The 25,246-nt window shown below is 37.3% G+C and overlaps 1 protein-coding gene across 16 annotated transcripts in view; it reads right to left on the reverse strand.

Moving 5' to 3' along the window:
- LOC105233852 (potassium channel subfamily T member 2) overlaps positions 1-25,246 on the reverse strand; it is a 263,246-nt gene that overhangs the window by 90,776 nt on the left and 147,224 nt on the right. For all 16 annotated transcript variants that reach the window (XM_049451971.1, XM_049451970.1, XM_049451966.1 and 13 more), the window contains one exon: positions 927-1,006. In XM_049451971.1, coding sequence (XP_049307928.1) covers positions 927-1,006 — 80 coding nt within the window. The remainder of the gene's footprint in view (positions 1-926; positions 1,007-25,246) is intronic.

A 25,246-nucleotide genomic window follows, 5' to 3' on the forward strand; every position in this document is an offset into this window, starting at 1 on the left:
TTTATAAATTCTGAAACACAAATTCAAATTGGCGCTTTTGTTTGATAATTTCATGCTCAGTGAAGCATTAAAGGACACTTGCTCGGTGCATAGCTTCTGCACGCTCACAAATGCTTGTAGTTTGCAGTTATTGCATATCGGTATATGGCAGCTTGGTTATATTCGCTGTATGACGCTGCAGTGTTGCTTTAGAGCGAACGTTATGTTTATAAATAGAAATGTATTCGCATTTGCGTATGTATTAGTCATTCATATTGATTGAAATGCTGCTGAGTGATCTATTTGCGGAAAGTGGCTTTGAGAAGTACTGATTAAACAGACTGCTTTAAAGCATGCAGAAATGTGTTTTTATTTTGTACAATTAAATTTTTGAAAACATTAAATATGCATTGGTGTGCCATGACGTATGAGTAACAATTATGTTTGCTTGGGGTTCTAAGAAGCCTGACCGGCGTATGGGTAACATTTATAGTTGCTGTGCGCTTTTACTGTAGCACCATTGCGTATGGAGAACATTTTCGTTGGAGGAAACACTGATGCGTCATGGCGTATGAGTAACAATGTTGTACATGTTTAGGTGGCACTAATCTGCCAATGCGTATGAGTAACGTTAATGTGAACGGACTTACCCATTCGTATGATCTAAAATGTTGCTGGGATGACGTGTCGTATGAGTAACATTTAAATTTGCTTACATTGTTATTTATCGTTATTTATTTGAGTAGCACAAAACTTTTACTTAAGAAGTTGGCAACAAATTTACAAATGTACTCTATCGCACAATAAAATAGAATCATACATGGTACTAAGTTTCCGTTCTAAAAAAAAACATGAATCTGATTTAAATTCAAAATTCAGCTAAAATATATTTTTTTACTATTTTTCTTATATTTTACTATCAATTAAATTTTTTTTTGCATACTCACTTGATCTCTGATTCTTAATGAAGTAAAGTTGCAGTCTTTCTTTGAATGTGTTTTCGTTTACGTAATATTCCACACGGACTCTGAAAGCAGAAAATCCCCACGAAATGGGGAATTACAGCAATTAGTAAGAAATTTTATCACTAAGTGCTCAAATAAGTACTTTGCATGTGCGCAGAAAATCTTCCGAAACACATGTAATTTAATTAGTACGATAATTTACTTACAAAAATACGGTTACTAAGTACAGAAATAATTATTTCACTTACATATAAGAGTGAAATACATACTGACGCTTAGCTGGAGATACAGAAGTAGAAATAATTTGCTAAATATAATTGTCAAAGGAGCTGGAATTCGTGGTAGTGCAGTGACAAGCGTTGGGTGGGTGTGGACAACTATTTTCACTGCGCGTGTTTTACAAGTGGCAAGTTGCAAACTTTTTACTTATGATTGCTTTAGCAGCTTGTTAGCAAAAACGAGCGAGTATTTGAGTAGTTTTTCGTTATTTCGCACATTTTTGTAATTGTAACACTTTTTGCTGTGTTGCACAGTGGAACGAGAAGGGTAAAAATTTTGTTAGTAAAATTTCAGAATACAGAAGCTCAATTTTTAAAGAAAAATAATTGACTAAGTGTAACGCAAACTTAACTTTTATGTAAAAATTGTTAATACGGTCCCTAAATAAAAGTACAGGGTGTTCCCATTGCATGTAATTTTAATGTTTGTGAAATTGGGTTTATGATATAAAATTCATTGTTGCAGAAAATAGCTTTTGAAAGTACTGTTTAATTATTTAAAATTAAAAAAAAATCGACACACTGTATTTAAATTTTTTTCTTAAGAAATCAAACAAAACTTCTGGGCTTAACACATTTGAATTGTAAACAAAACTATTTCTTAATTTGGTTTTTATATTTTGAAATAAAAAAAAGTTGGTTCACCCTGTATTCAAAATTTTCTGCTTACAATTACAAAAAGCTCTCATAAGTGTGATTATTTTATGATATTTTACGATAATTTCATATGATATGTGCAATAAAAAATATTCGCTGAAACTTTTTTAAGTTTTTGATATACAAATAATGCTGTTGATCCACCCTGTATTAAAACTGTTTTGTCTTCTAGAGCAGAAAATAAAAATTACATCATATTTGCTATTTTACATTGAAGTACACTAGATTTCAGGCTTATTCTCGCAAAGAACCGAGTTTCCACGGGCTTATCTTAGGGATGCAAATTTGAAGTGGGTCTTAAGCAGTGAAGATACACTTCAGATGCTTCTTGATAGTCACTTCCGGAGCGGTACGTCCTCTGGGGAATATCTCTGGAAGTGCTGCAAGATCATTCCTTTGTCGAGCTTTTGAATGAAATAATCTTGATCAATTCGTTCAAATCTTTCAAATCCCCGAGACCGATGGCTTCACTCCAGCGCAGCTGCAGCTAGCTGCTAAGGTGTCATGCAGCTAGTTGACACATTTCTATGCGAACTAAAATTATATTGGTTACATCCTGGGGGCCTGGAGACGAGTCAGACTTAAGTTCATCCCGAAGCTAGGTAGGGGCTTCCACCTTACCGCCAAGAACCTTAGGCCAATCAGCCTATTACCCTTCTTACTAAAAACTATGGAGAGACTGATGGATTGGTACATGAGGAGGTGCATTCTGAGGGAGCTTGCAATAACGTTCAGCAGAAAATCGTTACTGTTCGGTATGATTTGGGAGTTGAATGAAACGTCATTCTCAGTCTTCTGTGCGACAAAAGAACGACGCATTCGCTCGATGAAATCTGCCCAATCAGCTCCTTCTCTGGCCATATACCAAGGAGTGAGGTGTTGGTTGGAAGAAGCCGTTGGGGGCGAGGTGCAGTGAGCGGATGGGTCAAGGCTTGGTGGAAGCTGTGTGGAAGAGTTTACCGTCAGGAGCTCTCTAAAAACTCCAGCTACAGACCTCCTGACTATCGTAGTGTCTTTCAAGCCGAGGTTGCTCCAACGGAGTGCTGCCTCCTTCAGAGGAGTGACTATTCACTCGTACTCAGATGGCAGAGCGGTGATACTAGCCTTGAACTTATTTACAGTACACTGAGTGTTGGTGTCGCGAGTGCCTAAACTCGTTATCAATAGCATCGAGTGTCTTTGTGATAAGACTGGTATGGGTGCCGGGTCATAGTGGAATTGTAGAAAATTGCAACGCTGATGAGCTAGAAAGGAAAGACACTATAGAATCGCTATCAGTAGAATCGGAGCGGGTCGGTGCTCCCGTATCCTTTTGTCTTCTACTACTAGATAGCTGGGCTTCACGGAAGCTTGGTTCATGCGCTGTCACAAAAGCCTTTTGACCCAAGGCAGATATAGTGATCCCTTTGCCCTCAGTAAGGCTAGCCGCTCCCTAGTTGTTAGGCTTTTAACAGACCATTGTCCTTTTGCTGTAAGGTTGGGATTCTTACCAGACGCCATTTACAAAGCCTACTTTTGAGGTTATATTATTATGAAATTTTGTATTACAGATCCTAGGGAGACTCACTTAGATTTTGAATTTAAAAAATCAATATTTTTTACAATAATTATTTTTTTGCCCAATGTGCACCATCTCGCCACTGGCTGCTGTTCAAGTGCGAATGTGTTTTTTCCAATTGTAGCGATGCTTGCACAAATATCAAACACACACACACAGTGCCGCACTTGTACACATGTTCTCAAAGTTTAGCCTGACTTACAAGCATAATAACTAGCCGTGGCACGCTCTCGAGCTGCCGCCGGCTACTGTGTGTCGCTGCAACTTGTATGCACAGCGCACACGGGCCAACGGGAGATTTATAGTTTTCTTGTTTTTTTGAACGCCTTCGCAATTTTTTGCCAACTTCGCCTGCAGCCACTGTTCAACGCGCACGTTCGCAAGCCCCACTCTTGTATGTATTTTTGTTGTTGGTGTGTTTTGTATGCTCGCCTCGTACTACCAGCTTATTTTGCTTGTAATTTAGTGTAACATTTCACTGTCGCACGCTCGCGCGGCAATCTTGCACGTGCCACACACGCATTCGCATACGCAACAGTGGCAGCGACAACAACAATGAGGCGGGCAACAGCAGCTCAGCGGTATTTATCTTTAGCATTGCACTTGAAAATGTCAAGTGGTTGCTTTTCAATTGATAATAGCAGCAGTTAGTGTGCTCTAGTCCGCCACTCATTGCATTTATGTAAGTGTGTGTGTGTGTAGGTGCCTCAAATAGTGCCACTCGTGTTTTCTTACGTAAGCTGCTCTTAGCCGCCTGCCTTTTGCGCAGATGCTTATCCCTTGTCTTGGCTAGCAGCGCGTGGCACAATTCGACATATGCGTGTGTATGTATGCTTGTGTGTGAGTGTATATATACAATTTGTGTGTGTGTGGTTTGCATACCAAAAAGCCGTAATGCTTACTACATTGCTTGGGGCGACGCTTTCGCTGTGCTACTTTGAATGCCTTTCGTAGTTGCGCCACTTCAAATGCACGCGGCATGCAGCAGCTGCGCGGTACGCGGGGCACGCGTGTAAAATACAGTTGCAAAGCATTATAAAAACACGCAGATAACGGCGAGATGAAGTACTAAAGGCAATGTCGTCATCGTTTGTATTACAACATATTTTTTATCTGTGTGGGAATGTGTGTGCAGCAACACTTTTTGGCATCTTTTCGCCTTTGGTGTTGGAAAAAGTTCGCCAATGTGTTTGACAGTAGCGTTAAGGCAACACTTGTATATTACTTGCTTGGGTGTTAGTATGCATATTTTGCGAAAAATAGTTTTCTTTGATGATTTCGGCGGAAAAGTAGCTCGATTTAAAGAAGGTTTGTGAACAGTAACTTTTCTCTAAAATATTTTTCCCTTGTTACTTAAAAAAATATTTCAAAATTTCCAGTAAATTTTTTATTCCAATTTTTTTTTAGATTTGTGTGTATTTGCAAGAAATTTTGGGTAGTCGAAAAAGTCTTTTCGTATTTTGTCGCCGTCGTATATCTCCAGTGCTATCAATCAGATTACTACATACCATAGAGTGTTGGAAGCTTTCATTTCACCAAAGCTTCAATTAGCAAAAAATAATAAGTCCGTGGAAGTTGAAAAAAGTTACAGCTGTTCAAAAATGAGTGAAAATAATGAAGAAATTCGCTATATTTTGAAATTTTTGTATAAAAAATGAAAGAATACCACGCTAGCCAGCAATGTAATTTGTGTTCGTTGTTTGAAGTTTACGGATACGATGCTGTATAAGTTCGTGTAGCATAACTTTATTTAGCTCGCTTCCGTTCTGGAAATTTCGATTTCCACTGATGGAATAATGTCTCTAGCGGAAAAATGGTAAAAAGTGGTCAACAAAAATGGTACATATTTTTTATTTATATATTAGTATAAATATCAAAAAAGTTGAAGCGCGATTAGACATACGAAAATACATTTTCGACTACCCAATATATATACCGAATAACAAATAATCACTTCTTCATTTTGGCCAAAACTAATTACTGAATCTAGATAAATTGATCTTTAAAAAATCAAAATACAAATTTTTGTTATTATTTTTATTGTATAAAAATAACTTATGTATAACAAAACTTATGACTTATATCTATATTAAATTCGAAGAGATCTCTCGTTTTCCTTTTGAATACCATTCACCATATTTTTGACCTCTCGTCTTACTTTCCTAGGTGTAGCTGCTAACTTTTTCTTCTCTTCTTTTCTACGATCCTCTTTTTCCTTCATTTGGTCGGTATATATTGAAAAACTTAAGGAGTTTCGGGTTGGTGGTTGACGTGGGGAGTTTGTGGAGATATTACTTTGTATTCTTATTCTCAACATTTTCCGTATTTATAGATTTCTCGAAATATTTATTTTCGCGGCTTTTTTGCACCAACTTTTCTGGCAGCTACTTAAGCGCTCAAGTTCTAAACTGTAACTGAGCTGAAGTTGCCATTTGTCGCGAATTTATATAGTTATCAAGCAGGTAGAGAATTGAGAAGACGATATTAATTATAATCCAGAAACCTTGCTCAGGTACATAACGGAGAAGGAAACTTTTTACCGGCGGGAACATAACTTGTAGGGCAGTGCATATTATTGTACTAATGCAAAAAGTTGCAACAACCTCAAAGAGCGTGGCACCGCTAACCTTAAGGTCGACCTATTTCAACCAAGTTTTCTTGTTGCATATCATTACGCTCTTTCAATTTCATTAAGCATTAATCAAATAGATGATGACTGTTAAAGAAATCGGCTGGTAAATAAAATTTGGAAATTTATTGTAACTTCACCCATGTTTTTGATGTTATAACTGCATATCCATGATTATTTTTCAGTAAATCAAGGCCATAGGCCATAAAATAACTAGTTATGCCATAATTCAGACCGATTTCATAGTATTTGAAAAGTTACAGCTCGTAGTCGCCGACGTGTCGTAAGCGATTTTCTAAACTGTGATCCTAAAAAAAGTATTCAACCAATTAAAATATGTTCTTCTACTTCTTTATATGTAGTTAACGTCACTACCAGAATTTTTTATTTTTTAAAATATTTTCATATTTTTTTTAAACGATTTTTGACGAAAAAAAACAAGATTTTTGTGACTTTTTTTTTTTGAAGTTCGACATTTTTTTTAATGGAATTTATTATATTTGGTAGGAACGAATAATAATCCTTTCGATTTTTATTTCAGACAACAACAGACCATGATCAGTGAACTACTTTTTTTGAAAATATGTAAAAAACGAAAAAAACAAATTTTTTTGTACATTTCAAAATACAAATAAAAATATATTAAAAAATTAAAATGATTGAATTTTGTTGTCGCATAAAAAAAATTGTCCTAAAAAGTGGTAAAATGTATGCATTCACATGAGAGTACCCCCTTAAAGTTTATTATTAAAATTTATTTATTTATAATGCAAAAAAACCACTTATATTTAGAATACAAGTATTACATGCATGCAAAATATATATAATACTACTATTATTTTGCGCAAATAATAGATTTACCCCGCCTTAGATGCATCATGACGAGTATAATCCTAAATGATCATTTGACAAATCAACGCCATGGTAATCTCCTCCGTGGTTTTTGTTGTCTTTTAGCCAGATCTATACACTTATTTAATTACTTGTCTATAAAAACTGCATTAGACGTTGCACAGATTAGATGTCCTTGCAAGCCCCAACATATATTTTTTATTTGTAAAATTAAAATATTTGACGGAAATGGCAAAGAAATGTGTGGGTTTTTTAGAAAACTTAAGTGGCTTTAAAAAACTTTGTGGGGTAGAGTTTGTAAAGAGAAAATAATGCAAACAGAAAATTAAATATTTTTTTACTTTCAGTCCAATGCGTTTCTTTGCATTTTGTGGTTTCTCTCCCCGATCTATAAGTTGCTCCTTGCAAATTTTTTCTTTCACATTCCCTTGCCATTGTTTGAAAGATCGAAAGTACAAAAAGCGGCGCTTAGAACTCCAAAGTGTGTTGAAAAAGTGGCTTTGTTTTTGCAATTTAATATATGTAAATTGAATTTTTTTAGCTGAAATTTCAAAACCATAATTCATCTTGAAAATGGAAAACCGAAAACTTCCACAAACGTTGCTTTGGACCACTTTTATTCATTATAGAAAAATCTAGAAAAATATGTGCCGTGGAAAAGAGAAAGCGAAACTTTCCTTCCGACCCTTCATTTATTATCTGCATCTTTTGAGCTAACAAAGCAGTTCTCTACACCTGCTACAAATATTTTCGAGAATCCCTAGTAAGCAGTTCTTTACTTCGAATGGTTATAATATTTAGTCTAGTCATAATTTATTTGTAAAAAAATATTAATTAAATTAAATAACAATTTAAATTTATTTTGTTAGCTGAACTTAAAAACAACTTTGAAGGCAATTTATGATATACTAAATCCTAAGAGTCCTGTCGTTTTCCTTTTGAATACCATTCACCAAATTTTTGACATCCCGTCTTAATTTCCTAGGTGTCGCTGCTAACTTTTTCTTCTCTTCTTTCCTACGATCTTCTTTTTCCCGCATTTGGTCGGTGTATATTGAAAAATTTAAGGAGTTTCTGATTGGTGTTTGACGTGGGGAGTTCGTAGAGATATTACTTTGTATCCTCATTCTGAACATTTTCGATAAATATATTTTATAGACTACTTGAAATAATTTGTTACCGGCTTTTTTGTAGCAAATTTTCCGGTAGCTACTTAAACGTTCAAGTTCTAAACTGTAACTGAGCTTAAGTTGCCATGTTCGCCGAATTTATACTATCCGAAGACACGCAGGTAAAAGCAGAGGTAGGGCTAATTTCTATAGAATTTCAAAGGGGGCATTATCAAGTAGGTAGGCGGGTTTACAATACCTGCGGTAAAGTAAAAGTGAATTGGAAGAGAGTAATTCTGAAAACACAGGTACAAAAGCAGGTATAATTACTTTTTAAAAAATTTTAAACAAAAAGCTATGTATATTTGTCGATAATTGACCTCGTACATAAATGAGGAGCCCAAATTTCAATACTGCGAAAAGTCGATAAATTCGAAAAATTCACTAAATGTATGTATGTGAAATATTCCACTTTCCCTTCAATTTTTGATTTGATTATTTCACAGCTCAGCATTATAGAATATTTGGACTATAAAGAGTTACTATTTATTTACTATCGATATATTATATTATAATTTTGGTAATCAATCTATTACAAGAAGTGCGGCTGTTTTTCAGAGGTAACTAGTTAAGACCGTAATCACAATTGCACGTAGAAATATGCTTGCGGCCAATCACTTTGGACGTGATTCAAGTAAAGTAAGTAAAACACGTAATTTATTTTTCAAAGAAATTTATTTAAAAAATTATGTTTTTAAAAAAGAAAATTTATTGTTTTTTTACGTATAAATCGTCACCTAAAATGCCTTTTCATAAGTTTACGGGCGAAGAAAAAACGTTAAATAAATAAAACTCATATTTCGAAAAAAATTGGAGTTTTGGTTATAAATAGGTTATATAATGGTTAGTAATTGCTTATACAATGGTTATATATTGGTTGTACAATGGTTACATATTGGTTGTAACTGACAGCGAAAGCTGAAAATTTTATGCTACATACATATATGCACTATGATGCGGGGAATCGCCAATAGAAAAGTCAATTTCGATGTTTTTAATGTTACGTTTTTTTGCATTTTAGGTGACTGAATATAAAAGAAAGTTTTACTACAACTTCTCTTCAAAGAGTAAGGCTTGTGCCAAATTAAAAAAAAGTATGTATTCCGCTCTTTTATTCTCTACTTCTGTTAAATTATTTAACACTTTTCGCATGCAATAGCAGCATCCATTACATAACGTATTGTGCAATGCATCGCAAGCATTAAAAATGGATTAGCTCTGCTTTTTGCTTGGCATTTCATTGGAGTTACGTGCGTTTTTTGTTTGAGCGAAAATTTCGCGTGTTTCGACACAATTTGGTCCATAAAGATGCTCACGTATAGGCGCTCATAATGTATACATTTAATTCTATTAAGGTGAATTTCTACACTTCACACTCATTAGCGTCCTTCCAACTACTTCCCTTTGTTAGGGTTTACACATGTGTTTGCTTATTCCTTGAATACAATTCATAAGTGAAGTTATTTGTGGATAGTAATAACATATGTGCTTTAAGATAATATTGTATTGTGCTTTAGAAATATGAAAGTAGTAATTCGGCAAATGATCTTTGTTTTGTTTATCATAAAGAAACATTTATATACAAGAATATAAACTACATGGTTCTTTATGACATTATAAAAAGAAAAACAGTTAATTTATGTTACACTCATGGTGGCGTACCTTTCATAACTAAAGAAATTATCATGCAACATTTGAAGCTAATCATTTAGTTTGTATGGCAGCTATACATACGTATGTTATAGTAGTCCGAGATCTAGAAAATTTCTTTCAGAAAGGATCTGTAAAATCTGATCTGTCAAATGAAAAAGATTTCCATAGAAGTACTTGATTTTATGGCTGCTATATATATTTCTGGCCTAATAATGAAAATAGGAATATTTATCAACGAAAATGGTTTTATTGTTTTTCAAAATATTCTCCATCAAAATTTATACACTTTTGCATGCGCTCAAACCAATTTTCGAAGCACTTTTTCCACTCCGATTGAGACACCTCCAAAACATGGTTTTTGAATGCTTCAACAGCATCTTCTGGCGACGAAAATCGTTGACCACGCATTATTTTCTTGATGTGTGGGAATAAAAAGAAGTCATTGGGTGCCAAGTCAGGGCTGTACGGCGGACGACCCATCAATTCGACGTTTTGGCCGGTCAAAAAGGCGCTGGTTTGAGCCGATGTGTGAGAGCTCGCATTGTCATGGTGCACAATGATTCGTCTTCTCTTGTTCGTTTTTCGAATTTCTCCGAAGACTTCAGGCAAACAAATGGTGGTGTACCACTCAGAATTGACCGTCCTACGTTGCTCAAGCGGAACAGTCGCCACATGACCAGTTTTGCCGAAGAAACAGGCGACCATTTGCTTCGAAGTGCTTCTTCCACGAACAACTTTCGTTGGATTTGGCTCGTCTTGGAAGACCCACACGGTCGATTGCTGTTTTGTTTCGGGCTCATACGCATAGATCCATGATTCGTCACCTGTGACGATCTTATAAACGTCTTTTGAAGCACCGCGATCGTATTTTTTCAGCATTTCTTTACACCAATCCACACGAGCCTTTTTTGAGCGATTGTCAAATTGTGCGGGATCCAACGAGAACAAACCTTTTTTACGGCCAGGTGTTCATGCAATATCGAATGTATGCTGGTGGGAGAAATGCATAGGCATGCCTCTATCTGAAGGTATGTTACATGACGGTCTTGCATTATCAGTTCACGTACGGCATCGATGTTTTCTGGCACAACGGCTGTTTTTGGACGACCTTCACGGAATTCGTCTTTGAGCGAGCGTCGGCCACGATTGAATTCGTTGTAACAGTTTTTCACAGTGCTATAGGATGGTGCTTCATAGCCATACAAAGATTTTAGTTCATCGATGCACTCTTGTCGTGATAATCCACATCGAAAGTTGTGAAAAATGATCGCACGAAAATGTTCACGAGTTAATTCCATTTTTTGACCGAGATGAATTTTTTAATTCCCTGTAAATAAAACAATTCACGATTAAATGACAAAACGTTCTGAGTGATGTTATGCTAAAAAATGTCAAACTTTCCAATGGAAATGTCAGATTGCACCTGGCAACACTTAGTGTTGCCTACGTCAGAGATATATATAGCAGACCTCGTATCAGTGAATTCGACAAATGAGGAGCTGCAACGTGTGCAAAGTTTTAGATGGACATCTTAAAAATTGAGGTACCAGTTAGCGTATAGTCCGATATATTCATTATTATAAGGGGGAACCTACTTTATAGGCTTCAAAAATCGATTTTTTTTTATACTCTCGCAACAAAGTTGCTAAAGAGAGTATTATAGTTTTGTTCACATAACGGTTGTTTGTAAGTCCTAAAACTAAAAGAGTCAGATATAGGGTTATATATACCAAAGTGATCAGGGTGACGAGTAGAGGTGAAATCCGGATGTCTGTCTGTCCGTCCGTCCGTCCGTCTGTGCAAGCTGTAACTTGAGTAAAAATTGAGATATCATGATGAAACTTGGTACACGTATTTCTTGGCTCCATAAGAAGGTCAAGTTCGAAGATGGGCAAAATCGGTCCACTGCCACGCCCACAAAATGGCGGAAACCGAAAACCTATAAAGTGTCATAACTAAGCCATAAATGAAGATATTAAAGTGAAATTTGGCACAAAGGATCGCATTAGGGAGGAGCATATTTGGAAGTAATTTTTTTGGAAAAGTGGGCGTGGCCCCGCCCCCTACTAAGTTTTTTGTACATATCTCGGAAACTACTATAGATATGTCAACCAAACTCTATAGAGCCGTTTCCTTCAGGCATTTCCATATGCAGTTCAAAAATGGAAGAAATCGGATAATAACCACGCCCACCTCCTATACAAAGGTTATGTTGAAAATCCCTAAAAGTGCGTTAACCGACTAACAAAAAACGTCAGAAACACAAAATTCTACATAAAAAATGGCAGAAGGAAGCTGCACCCAGGCGTTTTTTAAAAATTGAAAATGGGCGTGGCGTCGCCCACTTATGTAATGTAATAAATGTGAAGAAAAGACCAAATACTGTTGGATTTGTAAGCGCTGGAGGCTGGCCGTGGAAGCTTACCGAAGGTGATGCCCAAGCTGTTAAGAGATTATAATGCAAAAAAAGAATGCAGGACACCTCAAAAAGCCGCTGCAGAGCTAAAACTTCTAGCAAGTACATACCTGGGCAGTCTGACGATGTTTAAATAAAATTGGTGTGGGGGCTGCGGTTACACAAAAAACCTGCTTTATCTGAGCGAATTGGTAAGCAAGGCTTAAATTTTGGCGACAATGGAAGGATTGAATAATTCAGTTTTAGAAAAAGGTTATATGGTCAGATGAGATCAAAATTAATAGATACCAATCAGATGATAAGGCATATTTTTGGTATCGTCTACAAGAGAAGCTTCAGCATGGACAGGTAAAGCAAACCGTCAAATATGTTAGCGGCAATTGGAGGATTTGGGGTTGCTAGACATGAAGGCATATTGGTTCTTTGTTTAGAATAAGTCGAATAATGAATAAGGAGATGCATTTGCATATTCTAAATACATAGCTGGCTGACTTCGTGGACGAATGCGCCAATCCAGCTATGGATATAATTTTCCAACAAGACGGTGATCCGATACATACGACGAAAATTGTCCAAAAGAAAAGTTTTAAAACTTTCGAATAGCCAGCACAAGATTATACATCAAATGAACTGAGCATTCAGACAAGTGCCTATATGTAGATTCTGTGTTGTTCATACGACGTGGTGTACACTAAGCGTATAGTACAACTATTGAATAATTTTAACTGCGTATAACATTTAAATAAATATAATTATGAAAAAAATTCTTAATTTTTTTTTGAAGAACGGAGAGTTTTCTATTAGAATAACACTTTCTGAATGCTATTCGCTTTCGAAATAAAAGATTTATTGCAAAATATCAAAACATTCATAAAAAAATATATGGAAAAAGTGAAATGCTCTAGGTTTAAACGAAAATAGAGAATAATAGAAACAATAAAGGAAAATAAAGAGTTTGATTACGTGGAGTTCTTTTTATATAACAAAACCCGAAACTCATGCAGCTTCTGCCAAAAAATTAGTCCATGAAATAACGCATATAAATATATATATACATATCTATATGTATATAATACTAGAGGACCCGCCCAAGTTTCACTGTGGCTGTTACATAGGTAGTACTACTATTACCATTTATGTATATGATTTCAATTAGTTAGATTATTAATATTATTTAAGGAATAATCGCATTTTTGGTGAAGCAACTTGTGTTAGTTTACAAAAAAATGAATCATAAAGAATTTCGTGCGTTGAGAAAGAATTGGTTTTTGGGGTAAAAATACTATTGAATTTGGGCTGTGCATCAGTGAAATCAATCGAGTCCAATCGACTGTCAGCCTAGTGGACTGTATATTAAGAAACGGTTCTCAAGCGTGGAAAGACAAAAAAATCGGCTGGCAAGGTTATGGCATCAGTCTTTTGGGATGTCCGTGGTATATTATTCATCGAATGATAAATGAGCCAGTTTTAATTCATTGCTTTGTGTGTTTGATTGCAGTTCTATTCTACCATTCCTAATATTTAGCAATTTTAATATTTTTCAGGATTCAGGATTTCAGTTTGAAATTGTACGCATATATGTATTCATCGTTCCCGCTTAAATATTGCATTGCTCTGTACAATGCTTCGAAAAGATTTCTGTATATCTCAAATTTTAATAGACCTTTTTATCAACACTTCAGTTATGCCACTATTTTATATGCCAGACCTTTTGCAATTGTAAATTGCCTGTCAAGATACCCCCTCCAATAGTTAGCAGGTATGAAAAAAATGTTATAGCTACCCATAGATGCATTGAATGACCCAATTTATTACTTAAGAACGAACAACTCTGTCCACAATATGAAAACTTGATCTACAGATGTCGCTTTTTACTTTGGCATCGTTTTGTTTAATGCACGTTTACGCCAATTTAAGGTTTGAATATTGGATACTTCGATGGTAGCGCCATCCATCCGTCAAACATTTAAAATTAGCAATTAATTACAAATGAAAAATTAATGTAAAAAAACATTTTTCAGTGGACCAAATTGTAAATCTAAACCACTCTCGAATCTCCTTGAACATACACACAAAATTTCATCAAAATCGGTTCATCCGTTTAGGAGCAGTTCAAATGCAAACACACCGTCAGAAGATTTATATATATAAAGATATTACAGATGAATTAAATTTTCCTCTCTATTTTCAAGCTTTAATTTCTCAGCTAAACGTTTTTAATATAAATCCCGCACATTATCATTTATCAAAATATTATGGCTCCGTGGAAGCGCTGCAATAGCTTTATAAAATGAGAAGCACTTGCCGCAGCGCTAGCCAACTGTCCACTTAACTTTATTAAGCGACTGAAATTGAATATATAAACGGGCAACGCCAACACACACACACACATAAACGCAGCCGCATTTTCATTTCATACCGAATACCATTCAAGATTTACAAGCAGCGTGGGCAATGGAATGCTTTATGCTTATGTCTTATGCCTTAAGGCATTAAATTTAACAGCAGTGGCAGCATAGCAATAACAACTATCACAACAACAAACGGCTGCGCCATTCAAACCGAATTACAAGATTGGACACCTGTGAATTGAATTCGAGAATGACTGAGAGAGGTCACTAACAAATTTATGATGCCGTCACAAGAGCATTGCAGAAATAACGGTACAAGCTGTAAGTGGGACGAAAGAAAATGAAATGTGGAAGAGAAGGTGAAGGGTGATGCAGTAGTTCTATGGAGTTCGATGGCGTGAGTGCAGGTAGATACAGTTGGTTGAACTTCAAAGGCAAGCGAAGATGAAATAAAGTGGTGGGAAGAATAGAGGAGTTCTGATAGGGAGGGAGAGTCAGTGTTACCAGTGAATGGTTAGAGCTACAGTGGCATAAGTGCGCTGTTGTGGGAGTCACTTGGAAGCCGTACATTAGCCTCGAAGACAGTGGATAGAATAAGAAAAGTAAGAAAAAAGAAAAAGAGGCAACGCAGAAGAAAGCTGCCATAAATAAACGAATGAATGCCATAGCAAAAAGCAAAAGGAAACATACAATAAAAAATACAAACAAAAGACAGTCATAAAGCGGAGCGAAAATTGTATTAAAGCGCGCTCTAAAGACGCAGCAAAACGGCGCTGAAAGCAGTCGCTCGTGCAAATAATTTAAGCATGAAGATCTGTTGCAGCAGAAAATCGCTTAATGCCAAGGAAAAGAGAGCAAAGCTAGGAAAGAGACAGAAAGACTGAAAAATAAAGTAAACCAGATTTAACAATTTTGTACTTTTCACCACAGTTTGTTGTACATTTCGCGCTATTTTGTTGTAGCAACGACTGCTTGCCACTTAAGCTGACCGCTAACTTGGCCGCGAGCGGCAGCGTCAAGTGTTGCAAATGTCAGCGTCGCGATGCGGAGTGTCACCCAGCATTGCGTGGCAATGTTGTGGCATGTGGCACGTGGCAAGTGGCATACAGCGCGCACGCTACAGCTTTTTACAGAGCACAGCATGACAGCGACATTTGTAGCTGCCACTGCCACAAATACTACTACTGCCACAGCCGCAGACACAGACTCCAAAGCAAACTTACAACTGTATGCATGAGTGTATGTGTGTGCATGTTGTGGTTGGCACACACCCGCCGTCTGGCGTGGCATCAAAGAGATTTCTATCTGCATTTGCGTAAAATCCGTCGCATTTTTCCTTTGCATATTTCATAATATTTCATTTCAGCACATTTGTTGTGTCCTCTAGTAGTGTTTTGTGGAGAGAGGGGGAAGAAGGTTGCGCGCTGTAACGGCAGGGCGCTGCTGTTGCACAGCAGGCATGACGCGACAGAGAGAGATTAAATGAGTTAACGCTTGAAAAGCTTCTTAAGCTCATGGCGGCCAATGGTATCAGTTGCGCGCTGTCGATGCTGGTGAGTGTGTGCGATGTGGCCCGATTTGCCGCTCGAGTGGTTTCTACGGATGTGCTGGCAGAGCAGCTGCTTGCGAGATGCAGCATCAGTGCTCTCGTACTAAATAATTTGCATTTTCTGGTTGTTGCCGCTGTGGCTTTTGTCTGCGTATTATGGTAGTGAATTGTTTGAAAGTATTATCCTGAATAGAGCGAAATGTGGACTGAGCAGTAAGTGTTTTCAAGGGCAATTAATTTTATTGCGAATTTCAAATATGAACATCTTTCAGATTATTTTTCAAGTAAACTCTTGCAAAAGCATAGCATCGATAAAACATTAACACGTTTTTCATAGAAATGCTTGTGTTCTATAAGTCAGTTTGTATGACAGCTATATGCTATTGTTGCTCGAACTGAACAAATTTCTCGAAGATTGTAGCGATACCTCGAGTAATAATCTGGGCGAAGTTTCATAAAGATACCTTTTCAACTAAAGAAGTTGTTCATACAAGAACTTGGTTTTGATTGCTCAGTTTGTATGGCAGCTATATGTAACAGTGATCCGGTTTCAAAGATTTTCTCGTATATAATAAAATTACTCTGGAAAATAATCTCTGCCAAATTTCGTGAAGATACCTTGTTAACTAAAGAAGTTGTTCATACAAGATCTTGGTTTTGGTTGTTCAGTTTGTATGGCAGCTATATGTTATAGTGACCCGATTACAAAAATTTTCTCGTATATAATAAAATTGCTTTGGAAAATAATCTCTGCAAAATTTCGTGAAGATATTTTGTCACCTAAGCAAGTTGTTCATACAAGATCTTGGTTTTGGTCGTTCAGTTTGTATGGCAGCTATATGTTATAGCGACTCGATTTCAAAAATTTTCTCGTATATAATAAAATTACTTTGGGAAATAATCTCTGCCAAATTTCGTGAAGATACCTTGTTAACTAAAGAAGTTGTTCATACAAGCACTTGCTTTTGGTTGTTCAGTTTGTATGGCAGCTATATGTTATAGTAACCCGATTTTTAAAATTTTCTCGCATATAACAGAATTGCTTTGAAAAATAATCTCTTCCAAATTTCGTGATGATATCTTGTCACCTAAGCAAGTTGTTCATACAAGATCTTGGTTTTGGTCGTTCAGTTTGTATGGCAGCTATATGTTATAGCGACTCGATTTCAAAAATTTTCTCGTATATAATAAAATTACTTTGGAAAATAGTCTCTGCCAAATTTCGTGAAGATACCTTGTTAACTAAAGAAGTTGTTCATACAAGATCTTGGTTTTGGTCGTTCAGTTTGTATGGCAGCTATATGTTATAGTGAACCGATTTTTAAAATTTTCTCGTATATAATAAAATTACTTTGGAAAATAATCTCTGCCAAATTTCGTGAAGATACCTTGTTAACTAAAGAAGTTGTTCATACAAGATCTTGGTTTTGGTTGTTCAGTTTGTATGGCAGCTATATGTTATAGTAACCCGATTTTTAAAATTTTCTCGCATATAACAGAATTGCTTTGAAAAATAATCTCTGCCAAATTTCGTGAAGATATCTTGTCACCTAAGCAAGTTGTTCATACAAGAACTTGGTTTTGGTCGTTCAGTTTGTATGGCAGCTATATGGTATAGTGACCCGATTTCAAAGATTTTCTCGTATATAATAAAATTACTCTGGAAAATAATCTCTGCCAAATTTCGTGAAGATACCTTGTCACCTAAGCAAGTTGTTCATACAAGCACTTGGTTTTGGTTGTTCAGTTGGTAGGGCAGATATATGTTTTGTCATTCGATCTGAGTAATTTCTACAAAAATTGCATTGTCGCCGTAAGTAACAACTCATGCCAATTTTGAGAAGATATCTCGTCAAAGTTTTAATTATGAGCACTTTATTCTAATCGTTCAGTTTGAAGGGTCATTCAGAAATAGTTCGTTATTTGTGGGTCCCCCAAATAAGTAGCTTGTGGTAGCTAACGATGTGAATTGATAGGCACATAGGCACGGACATTGCTAAATCGATTCAGCTCGTGACAGTTATTTATGGATAGCTTATAGGTTCTCCCGCGCTTCCTTCTGTGTGTTACAAACTAAATGTTCTCTGTCCTGAGTATAATTACTATCGGGCTGTGCATTCTTATGGACGAATATTCTCTTTCGTGTGGAATTGGCCGAGTCCGTGTATTTTCGAAAAATGGAAAAACGACAATATCGGCCGGTGATTCTAATCTCGAACTTTCTCGAAGATATGTTCTTCTCCATCATTGTTGAAATCAAAACCTTGGTTTATGAATTTCAACGTGGTCGCATGAAGATTTGTTTTGAACCTCAACTAGCTGCCATGAAAGTGGCTACCACAGAAAGGAGATGACAAATGCTCTAGAAATACTTCAACTCAGCAGGTCACGTAAATTATCCTGCATGAAATATTGACCACATGAAAGCTGAGGATGAGTTTTGCATTTGATCATTTCGAACAACAACTGCGGTTGTGAGACGACTTCATAGTAGTGTTTGACGGCGGTAAGGCGCAATTCTGAGGAGTTTCTGTATAATTTCTTAACCTTCCTATAGAAACAGTTTTTCGTACATATTTTTTTTGGAAAGTTAAAGACTGACAGTCATTAAAGTAATACATAATTTACGCTAACAACTGATATTTTTTGTTTTTTTACATCATTTAGTTCCTATAGAATAAAAAAAATATAAACGGTTTTATAGAAAAATAAAAAGGTAAGAGGAGTCAAAGTCTCGGTCTGTCACACCGTGCGCGGGTATAGGTGTTAAAACATTTGGCGCGGGGATAGGAAGGTTAACAAAGTAGATTAACTGATATAAAATATTTAGAAATACTAAGAACTAGGAAACAAATTTTGGTTTTCTATACTAAAGAACTATTTCTATACGTTTTATATACGAAGTTGATAATTTAATATAATTAAGTAGAACTAAGTGCTCTGGTGAATTTTTTAGTACTACCGGATGCAGGCTTTTATAAACAATTGAACTAGTAATTAAGTTAAAAAGACCTTCAGAGACAGATAAAAAAGAACAAATCTTAAGGAAACAATATGGACTGTGGTGAAGGTAAATATCTACTTAATAAATCCCTTAATACACTTAAGACCGATAATCTCTTAATACACGGAAGACCGAACTCAGGTAAGCGCTTTCAACAAAAGGTTTACGGCTGACTATAGAAAGAGGTAACAAAACAAAACTATAAACAAAAGGTTCACCGTTAGGTTTAAAAAGCGGCACCAAAGTTCGACAAATCTTTACCTGCTCTAGACATTGACCTAACGCAGTTTGATATAAATACGACCAACGTTTCTTCTCACCATCATAACTTTATCAACTACAAACACTGAAACATCCACGTATTGAAAACTTAACCGTTATGGATTTATCCGCTAGCAGTAAATATTGCAGAGCTGAGCTCGCTGAAATAATAAAACGCGAACAACTTCCGAATGAGGATCTTTCAGTAGCGGCGAAGCAACTAAAAGTCCGAAGAGAGTTCGAAAAAAGGGACTTAAACGCAAAAGTTAAAGGAGAGACCGCAGAAAACGGTCTACTACATCCATACTTGGAATCAAGGAGCACACATCCGCAAGGGTACTACCCAATGGTGACTCATCCACTGCGTATCAACGTTACCAATGGTTACCACGAACTTCCACAGCCGTCACTACAATGCTTTGCATCAGGCAGTAGGCACGTGGCAGAAACCAATAATTCCACAACAATGGCGTCAAATTTATTTATTAACTTACGCAATCGTTATAATGAACCTCCACAATATGAGCCGCAGGAACGTGACATTCGTATTCCACGTGTCGAAACGGAACCACCTTACGAGGACTTCTCAAGAGTCCCATCATATCGAATGCCCATGGAATTAAGCACCTACTTAAATATACAACCACAACAGCCGCTGGGAAACTTTGAATTAATACAACGCGATACTGTCGATGCTGCTGTGAGTACATCACGTATAGAAACCGACCCGCCTTTCGAGGACTTCACAACGGAAAATTCTGAACAAGAGGATGCTGCTGGGCGTTCACCACGTTTGGACACCGACCCGCCTTTCGAAAACTTCACAACGGTGTTACCACAACAGCCGTCAGGAAATTCTGAACCACAGGAACATGATACTGCCGATGCCGCTGTGGGTACATCACGTATTGAAACCGATCCACCGTTCGAAGACTTCACAACGGTGTTACCGTATCGAATGAGTAAAGCTATGAAAGAGAGCAAACCCATGGAACTGGGTACGTACTTAAACATACACCCACAACAGCCACTGGGAAACTTTGAACCACTACAACGTGATACTGCCGATGCTGCTGGGCGTTCACCACGTATAGACACCGACCCACCTTTCGAAGACTTCACAACGGTGTTACCGTATCGAATGAGTAAAGCTATGAAAGAGAGGAAACCCATGGAACTGGGTACGTACTTAAACATACACCCACAACAGCCACTGGGAAACTTTGAACCACTACAACGTGATACTGCCGCTGCTGCTGAGCATTCCCCAGATCCTCCCTTCGAAAACTGTGCAAGAGTGAGACCGTATGTAATGAGTAAAGCTATAAAAGAGAGGAAAACCTTGGACGCTTACTTAAATTCACAACCTAATCAATCTGAACCCGAAGTAGGTAATACCGCCGCAGCTGCTGTGTCTTCATCACGTGTGGGAACAGATTCACTTTTCGAAGACTTCACAACGGTGTTACCGTATCGAATGAGTAGTGCTATGAATGAGAGGAAACTTATGAAACTGGGTACTTACTTTAATTCACAACAAGAGCATTCGCTGAAAAAGTTTGTACCTGAAAAAAATTATACCACCGCAGCTGCTGTGCGTTCGCCAGATTCTTCCGGAGACTTTTCGTCAACATCTTATCGAATGAGTAAGGCTATAAAGGATAGGAAAACGATGGAAGTGGACATTTACTTAAATTTACCCCAACCAGGACACTTTAAAACAGAGGAATGTGATACCAGCGATTTTGCTTTGCATTCTGAAGGTATGAAAGTCGAGCCACCTTTCGAGGACGTCAAAAAAGCGATGCCTTATCGCATGACTGAAAATATAATAAAGAAGAAAACCATGGAGCTAAGTTCAGAGCAAATTGCTCCCGATCATCAAACTTCATCCTTAATACAGCCAGTATTAGCTATTAAAGAGGAGCCAATCGACGAATCAAATGCAGCAAATAAATTAAATATGGAGGAGTCGCTCGTCGATAAATCAACTTCTACACATTTAAGTGAGGATGTCGCTATAAAACAGGAACTAATGGATGATGAAAACACATCTCCCAACGTTTCCAATTCGGATCATTAATTTGGTAACTACAGAAACAGAAACTCTCGAGACCGCGTCAAGTCAAGAAGTAGTTTATCCGATCCTTATGTAATGAAACTGCTGTAATGAATTATAACTGATTAAATGATTTAAAAAAAAATAATTCTCTTATATTGTTTTGTAGTGTAGGTATTCTTCTTTTGGATTTGTTATTTTTTTCTTCTGATACCGAAACAAATCACTCATTGATTGAACAATAACGTCCTTTTGGATGTCGCATTAGTCATTGAGTGTGTATTTTTAGTAACCCTGATAAAATCAGCTCTATCGACATTAATCAAGCGACAGGCTTATAAATTATTACCAGATTCAGCCCAGAAAACTAACCAAATCTATCGATTAATAAGATGAGATGGCTATAATTTGTTTAAAAGTTCAACTCAAGTTCCGTCTTCACAATGAGAAAGAGGATTAGCTTCGTGAGCCTTCGCCTTTCAGCGAATGATGAGAAGCTTCTTTCATTGTTGTTATGAAATTTTCTAAAATTTAATTTTGGGAAGACATAGTAAATATGTGTGGTTTTGGAGTAAGCGGATTGATTGTTAGAAATTATTCAAAGGGGTTCAAGAACGCGTTGATGAATAACCAAGTCCAGGACGGCCATTATCAGCAACTAATGACCAACACGTCAATAAAATAAAGGAATTGGAATTTGAGTATACACGATTTGTTTGTTAATCGTCGAAATTTTACTGGCATCTTTGTTATATCGGAGGAATCAGTGAAAATTACTTGAAGAAAAGCGAAGGCACGATTTGTTCCTAAATCACTCAATTTTTCGATAAAAAGCAGTGTCGCTTTAACGTCTCTGAAACAATGCTTTCCAACTACCAGCATGTCATGAAAACTATTATTACTGGCGATGAGTCTGGTTATGTTGACAGTTTTCTTCGATTATCGAGTTTTGGAGCCTCCGAATTCCTACCGACTGGCCAAACAGTAAACTCAGAATATTATTTGAGTGTAATCCGTCCTTTGCTCGACGCTATTCGTAAAACGATGCTGAAATTATGGGCCGACAACTCTTTGTTTTTGCATCACTATACCGCTCCGTCGCATACTGCACAGATTCATCGTGAGTTTTTCCTGGTTTGCAAACTCTATAGAGGTTATGAAATAAGTTTTTGATTTTCCCTAATCTGAAATAAGCCTAAGGGTAAACAAATATATTCTTGGGAATCAAAATGTGCCTCGTGGGCTAGAGTATTCGCTTCAATAATTCAATCCACATCAGCATCTTCGCAATGTAATTTTTTTAGATTTGTTTTGGGAAACTAGTAGGGGGGCGAATTTAAACAATTTTCTAGCACCAAAATCGAAAATATTTCAAAGTTGCTGCGAAAATTATGGCCATCAACTTTGACTGCTCTGTGACCTCCAGCAACTGTAGCATATTTCTAGGATTTCGTATTTAACGAAATGAAACTATTTTTGGTGCGTTCTGATTTCCATAACGGTTGATTGCTTGAAATTTTGCGAAAAATATGAGTAAAGTGCAGTGTGCGTTTGTATATATTTCGCGACCCATATAATTGCTACACATACAAGTACATACTTGTACATATGCACGAAATTCAGTTTCAAAGCTGTCATGAAGCCGGGAAAACTCAGCGGACATCGCAGGCTATTAAAGTGTTCATGATAGAACGTCATGCCAAGCACTCACACACACCCATTCACATACATATGTATAGCGCCCCAATGGGGGTATGTCGTTAAATTTAATTGAGACATTCACAAAAACAACAACAGCTATAAAATCGGATGGCAGAAATGTTGCATAAAAACACCAAAAGTGCATAACCCGAAATGCGCAGCGCAAGAGAGGCGGAAAGCGGGGAGCGACTGACATGAATGCTATAAAACCGGATGAACGCGTCAGCAACTGCGAACAGAATTCGATTTAAGGATTTTAGGACAGCCAGAGCAGTAAAAGTCATATCAGCTATTATAATTTTTGTCATTTCTACGTTAGCTTTATAGCTGCTGTTGCTGTTTTTGTTTTTGTTGTGTTTCGGACGAAATTAGTTGGCATTTAAATTTGACAACAGAATTTTTTATTGAAGTCAAAGCGGTAGAGATCTAAAGTCCAAGAGAAAAAGATAAGTTTGGATATATATAAGAATACAAGTAGGATAGATAAAGAGAGAGTAAGAGAGAGAAAGAGAGAGAAAGACTTGAATATATGTATAGGTAGTGATGGTGAGAGATGAGTGGACTAAGAGATAGAGTGAGAGAGATGGGGATAACGTACTAATGGAAAGCTTCTCGAAAATTTCTGAAGGAAAATTAATTGTTATTATTCTAAATTTAGTTATGGGAGATGAAAATGAAGTGTGAATCAATACAGAGGTAGGTAGGTGAGTGGGTATCGTTGCTTGATCTGAAATCTCTGACTAAGTTTCCTCACTCCATTTTGTCTTCTCTGAAACACCCTGTGTTTCTGAAGAAGTTCAGAAGTACAAAAAATATTACGTGTACAAGCTCCAAGATGGTCGGCAAAAATTCATCTTAGCTGTATCTTACGCGCGGGTGTCGACTGTGCAATGGGTATCGTTGCTTACAATGTCATGATCTGAAGCTGGCTCCCGAGTTATTACATTGCAGGCAGACGGCTTCTAGCGAAGGCTGACGCATTTTTCCAATCACCCCCATATGTTGGACTGCTTTATATACATACATTCTCAGAAGTAGGTGAATGGGTAATACAACGACCATTGCTAATGAGGTATTGGTGGTAGGTATAAAACGCTAAGAGTAGAGACCCCCGAATTTTAAACTCGTATTGGAGGACGACAAGGAAGGAACGAAGTGGACCGGGATATCGGTCCAAACGACGGTGGGAGACGAGGCTGCTACCGCCGGCGGACACAGCGATTATAAGAGCCAGCGGCCATAGCTCCACTGCCACGGAAGCAGGTTGCAGTGGTTGTAGTGCTACTGTCAAATCAACTTTACAGTGCACAGGTGTCACAGTCTAGACAGAAGAAAGCGCTGTAAGCATAAACGCGGAAAGGGAATAAGAGCGGTGGAAAATTGTGGAAATTAACCTATTGGAAGCGCTCTTCCCCATAATGGACACCGAACCGAGCGAACCAATGTCATTATTTGATAAAGCAAAATGGCTTAGCAACGACGACTCGACACTAACATGGGTAAGAGAAGCAGTAGCTTCCAAATCTATGGGAAGGAGCGAAGCTGGAGGTGGTAAGCCGCAGCAGTATTCTAACGGCGCTCAAAGCGAAGGTAACTATACCTCGCGTGGTGGACCCGAAACATGCTCTGCGGCTGCTACAGAGGTAAAATCCGGACATGTCAACTATTGACTGGAGGGTTTTGAGCGTAGCGAAATTCATCAACAAAAATAGAGGCCAAAGTTACATTCTCCAGATCATAAAGGCGTCCGAGGATACGCGAGGTTCAGAAAGATGACGTGGGGCGTGTTCTTTCGCCTCATGAAGTGTCACTACGCGGACGGCACGAAAACACGCTGTAGACGGGTGAAGTAGGAAAGGCTCTCGGAGTAGAAGAGATCGTGATACTTCGCTTGTCTTACTTGGAGGTGGAGGAAAAATCCAGTCAGCAGCTGGTCCAAAACCAAGAGCTGAAGGTATCCCAATGTACCTTCTACAATATTAAGATCACCTCTACCGAGTTTCTTCTCAATTTAGAGAATGGCGGCTACGACATGGCTTTAGTCCAGGAACCCTGGATTGCGTCGGGTAACGTGTTCGCTAGGCTGAAGTCACCAAACTGTACGCCTTACACCTCGAGTGTATGTAATTAACAAGGTAAGATTAGCGATATTGGTGAAGAAAACT

This window comes from Bactrocera dorsalis, chromosome 3 (genome assembly GCF_023373825.1).
Source record: "Bactrocera dorsalis isolate Fly_Bdor chromosome 3, ASM2337382v1, whole genome shotgun sequence".
Taxonomy (NCBI): Eukaryota; Metazoa; Arthropoda; class Insecta; order Diptera; family Tephritidae; genus Bactrocera; species Bactrocera dorsalis.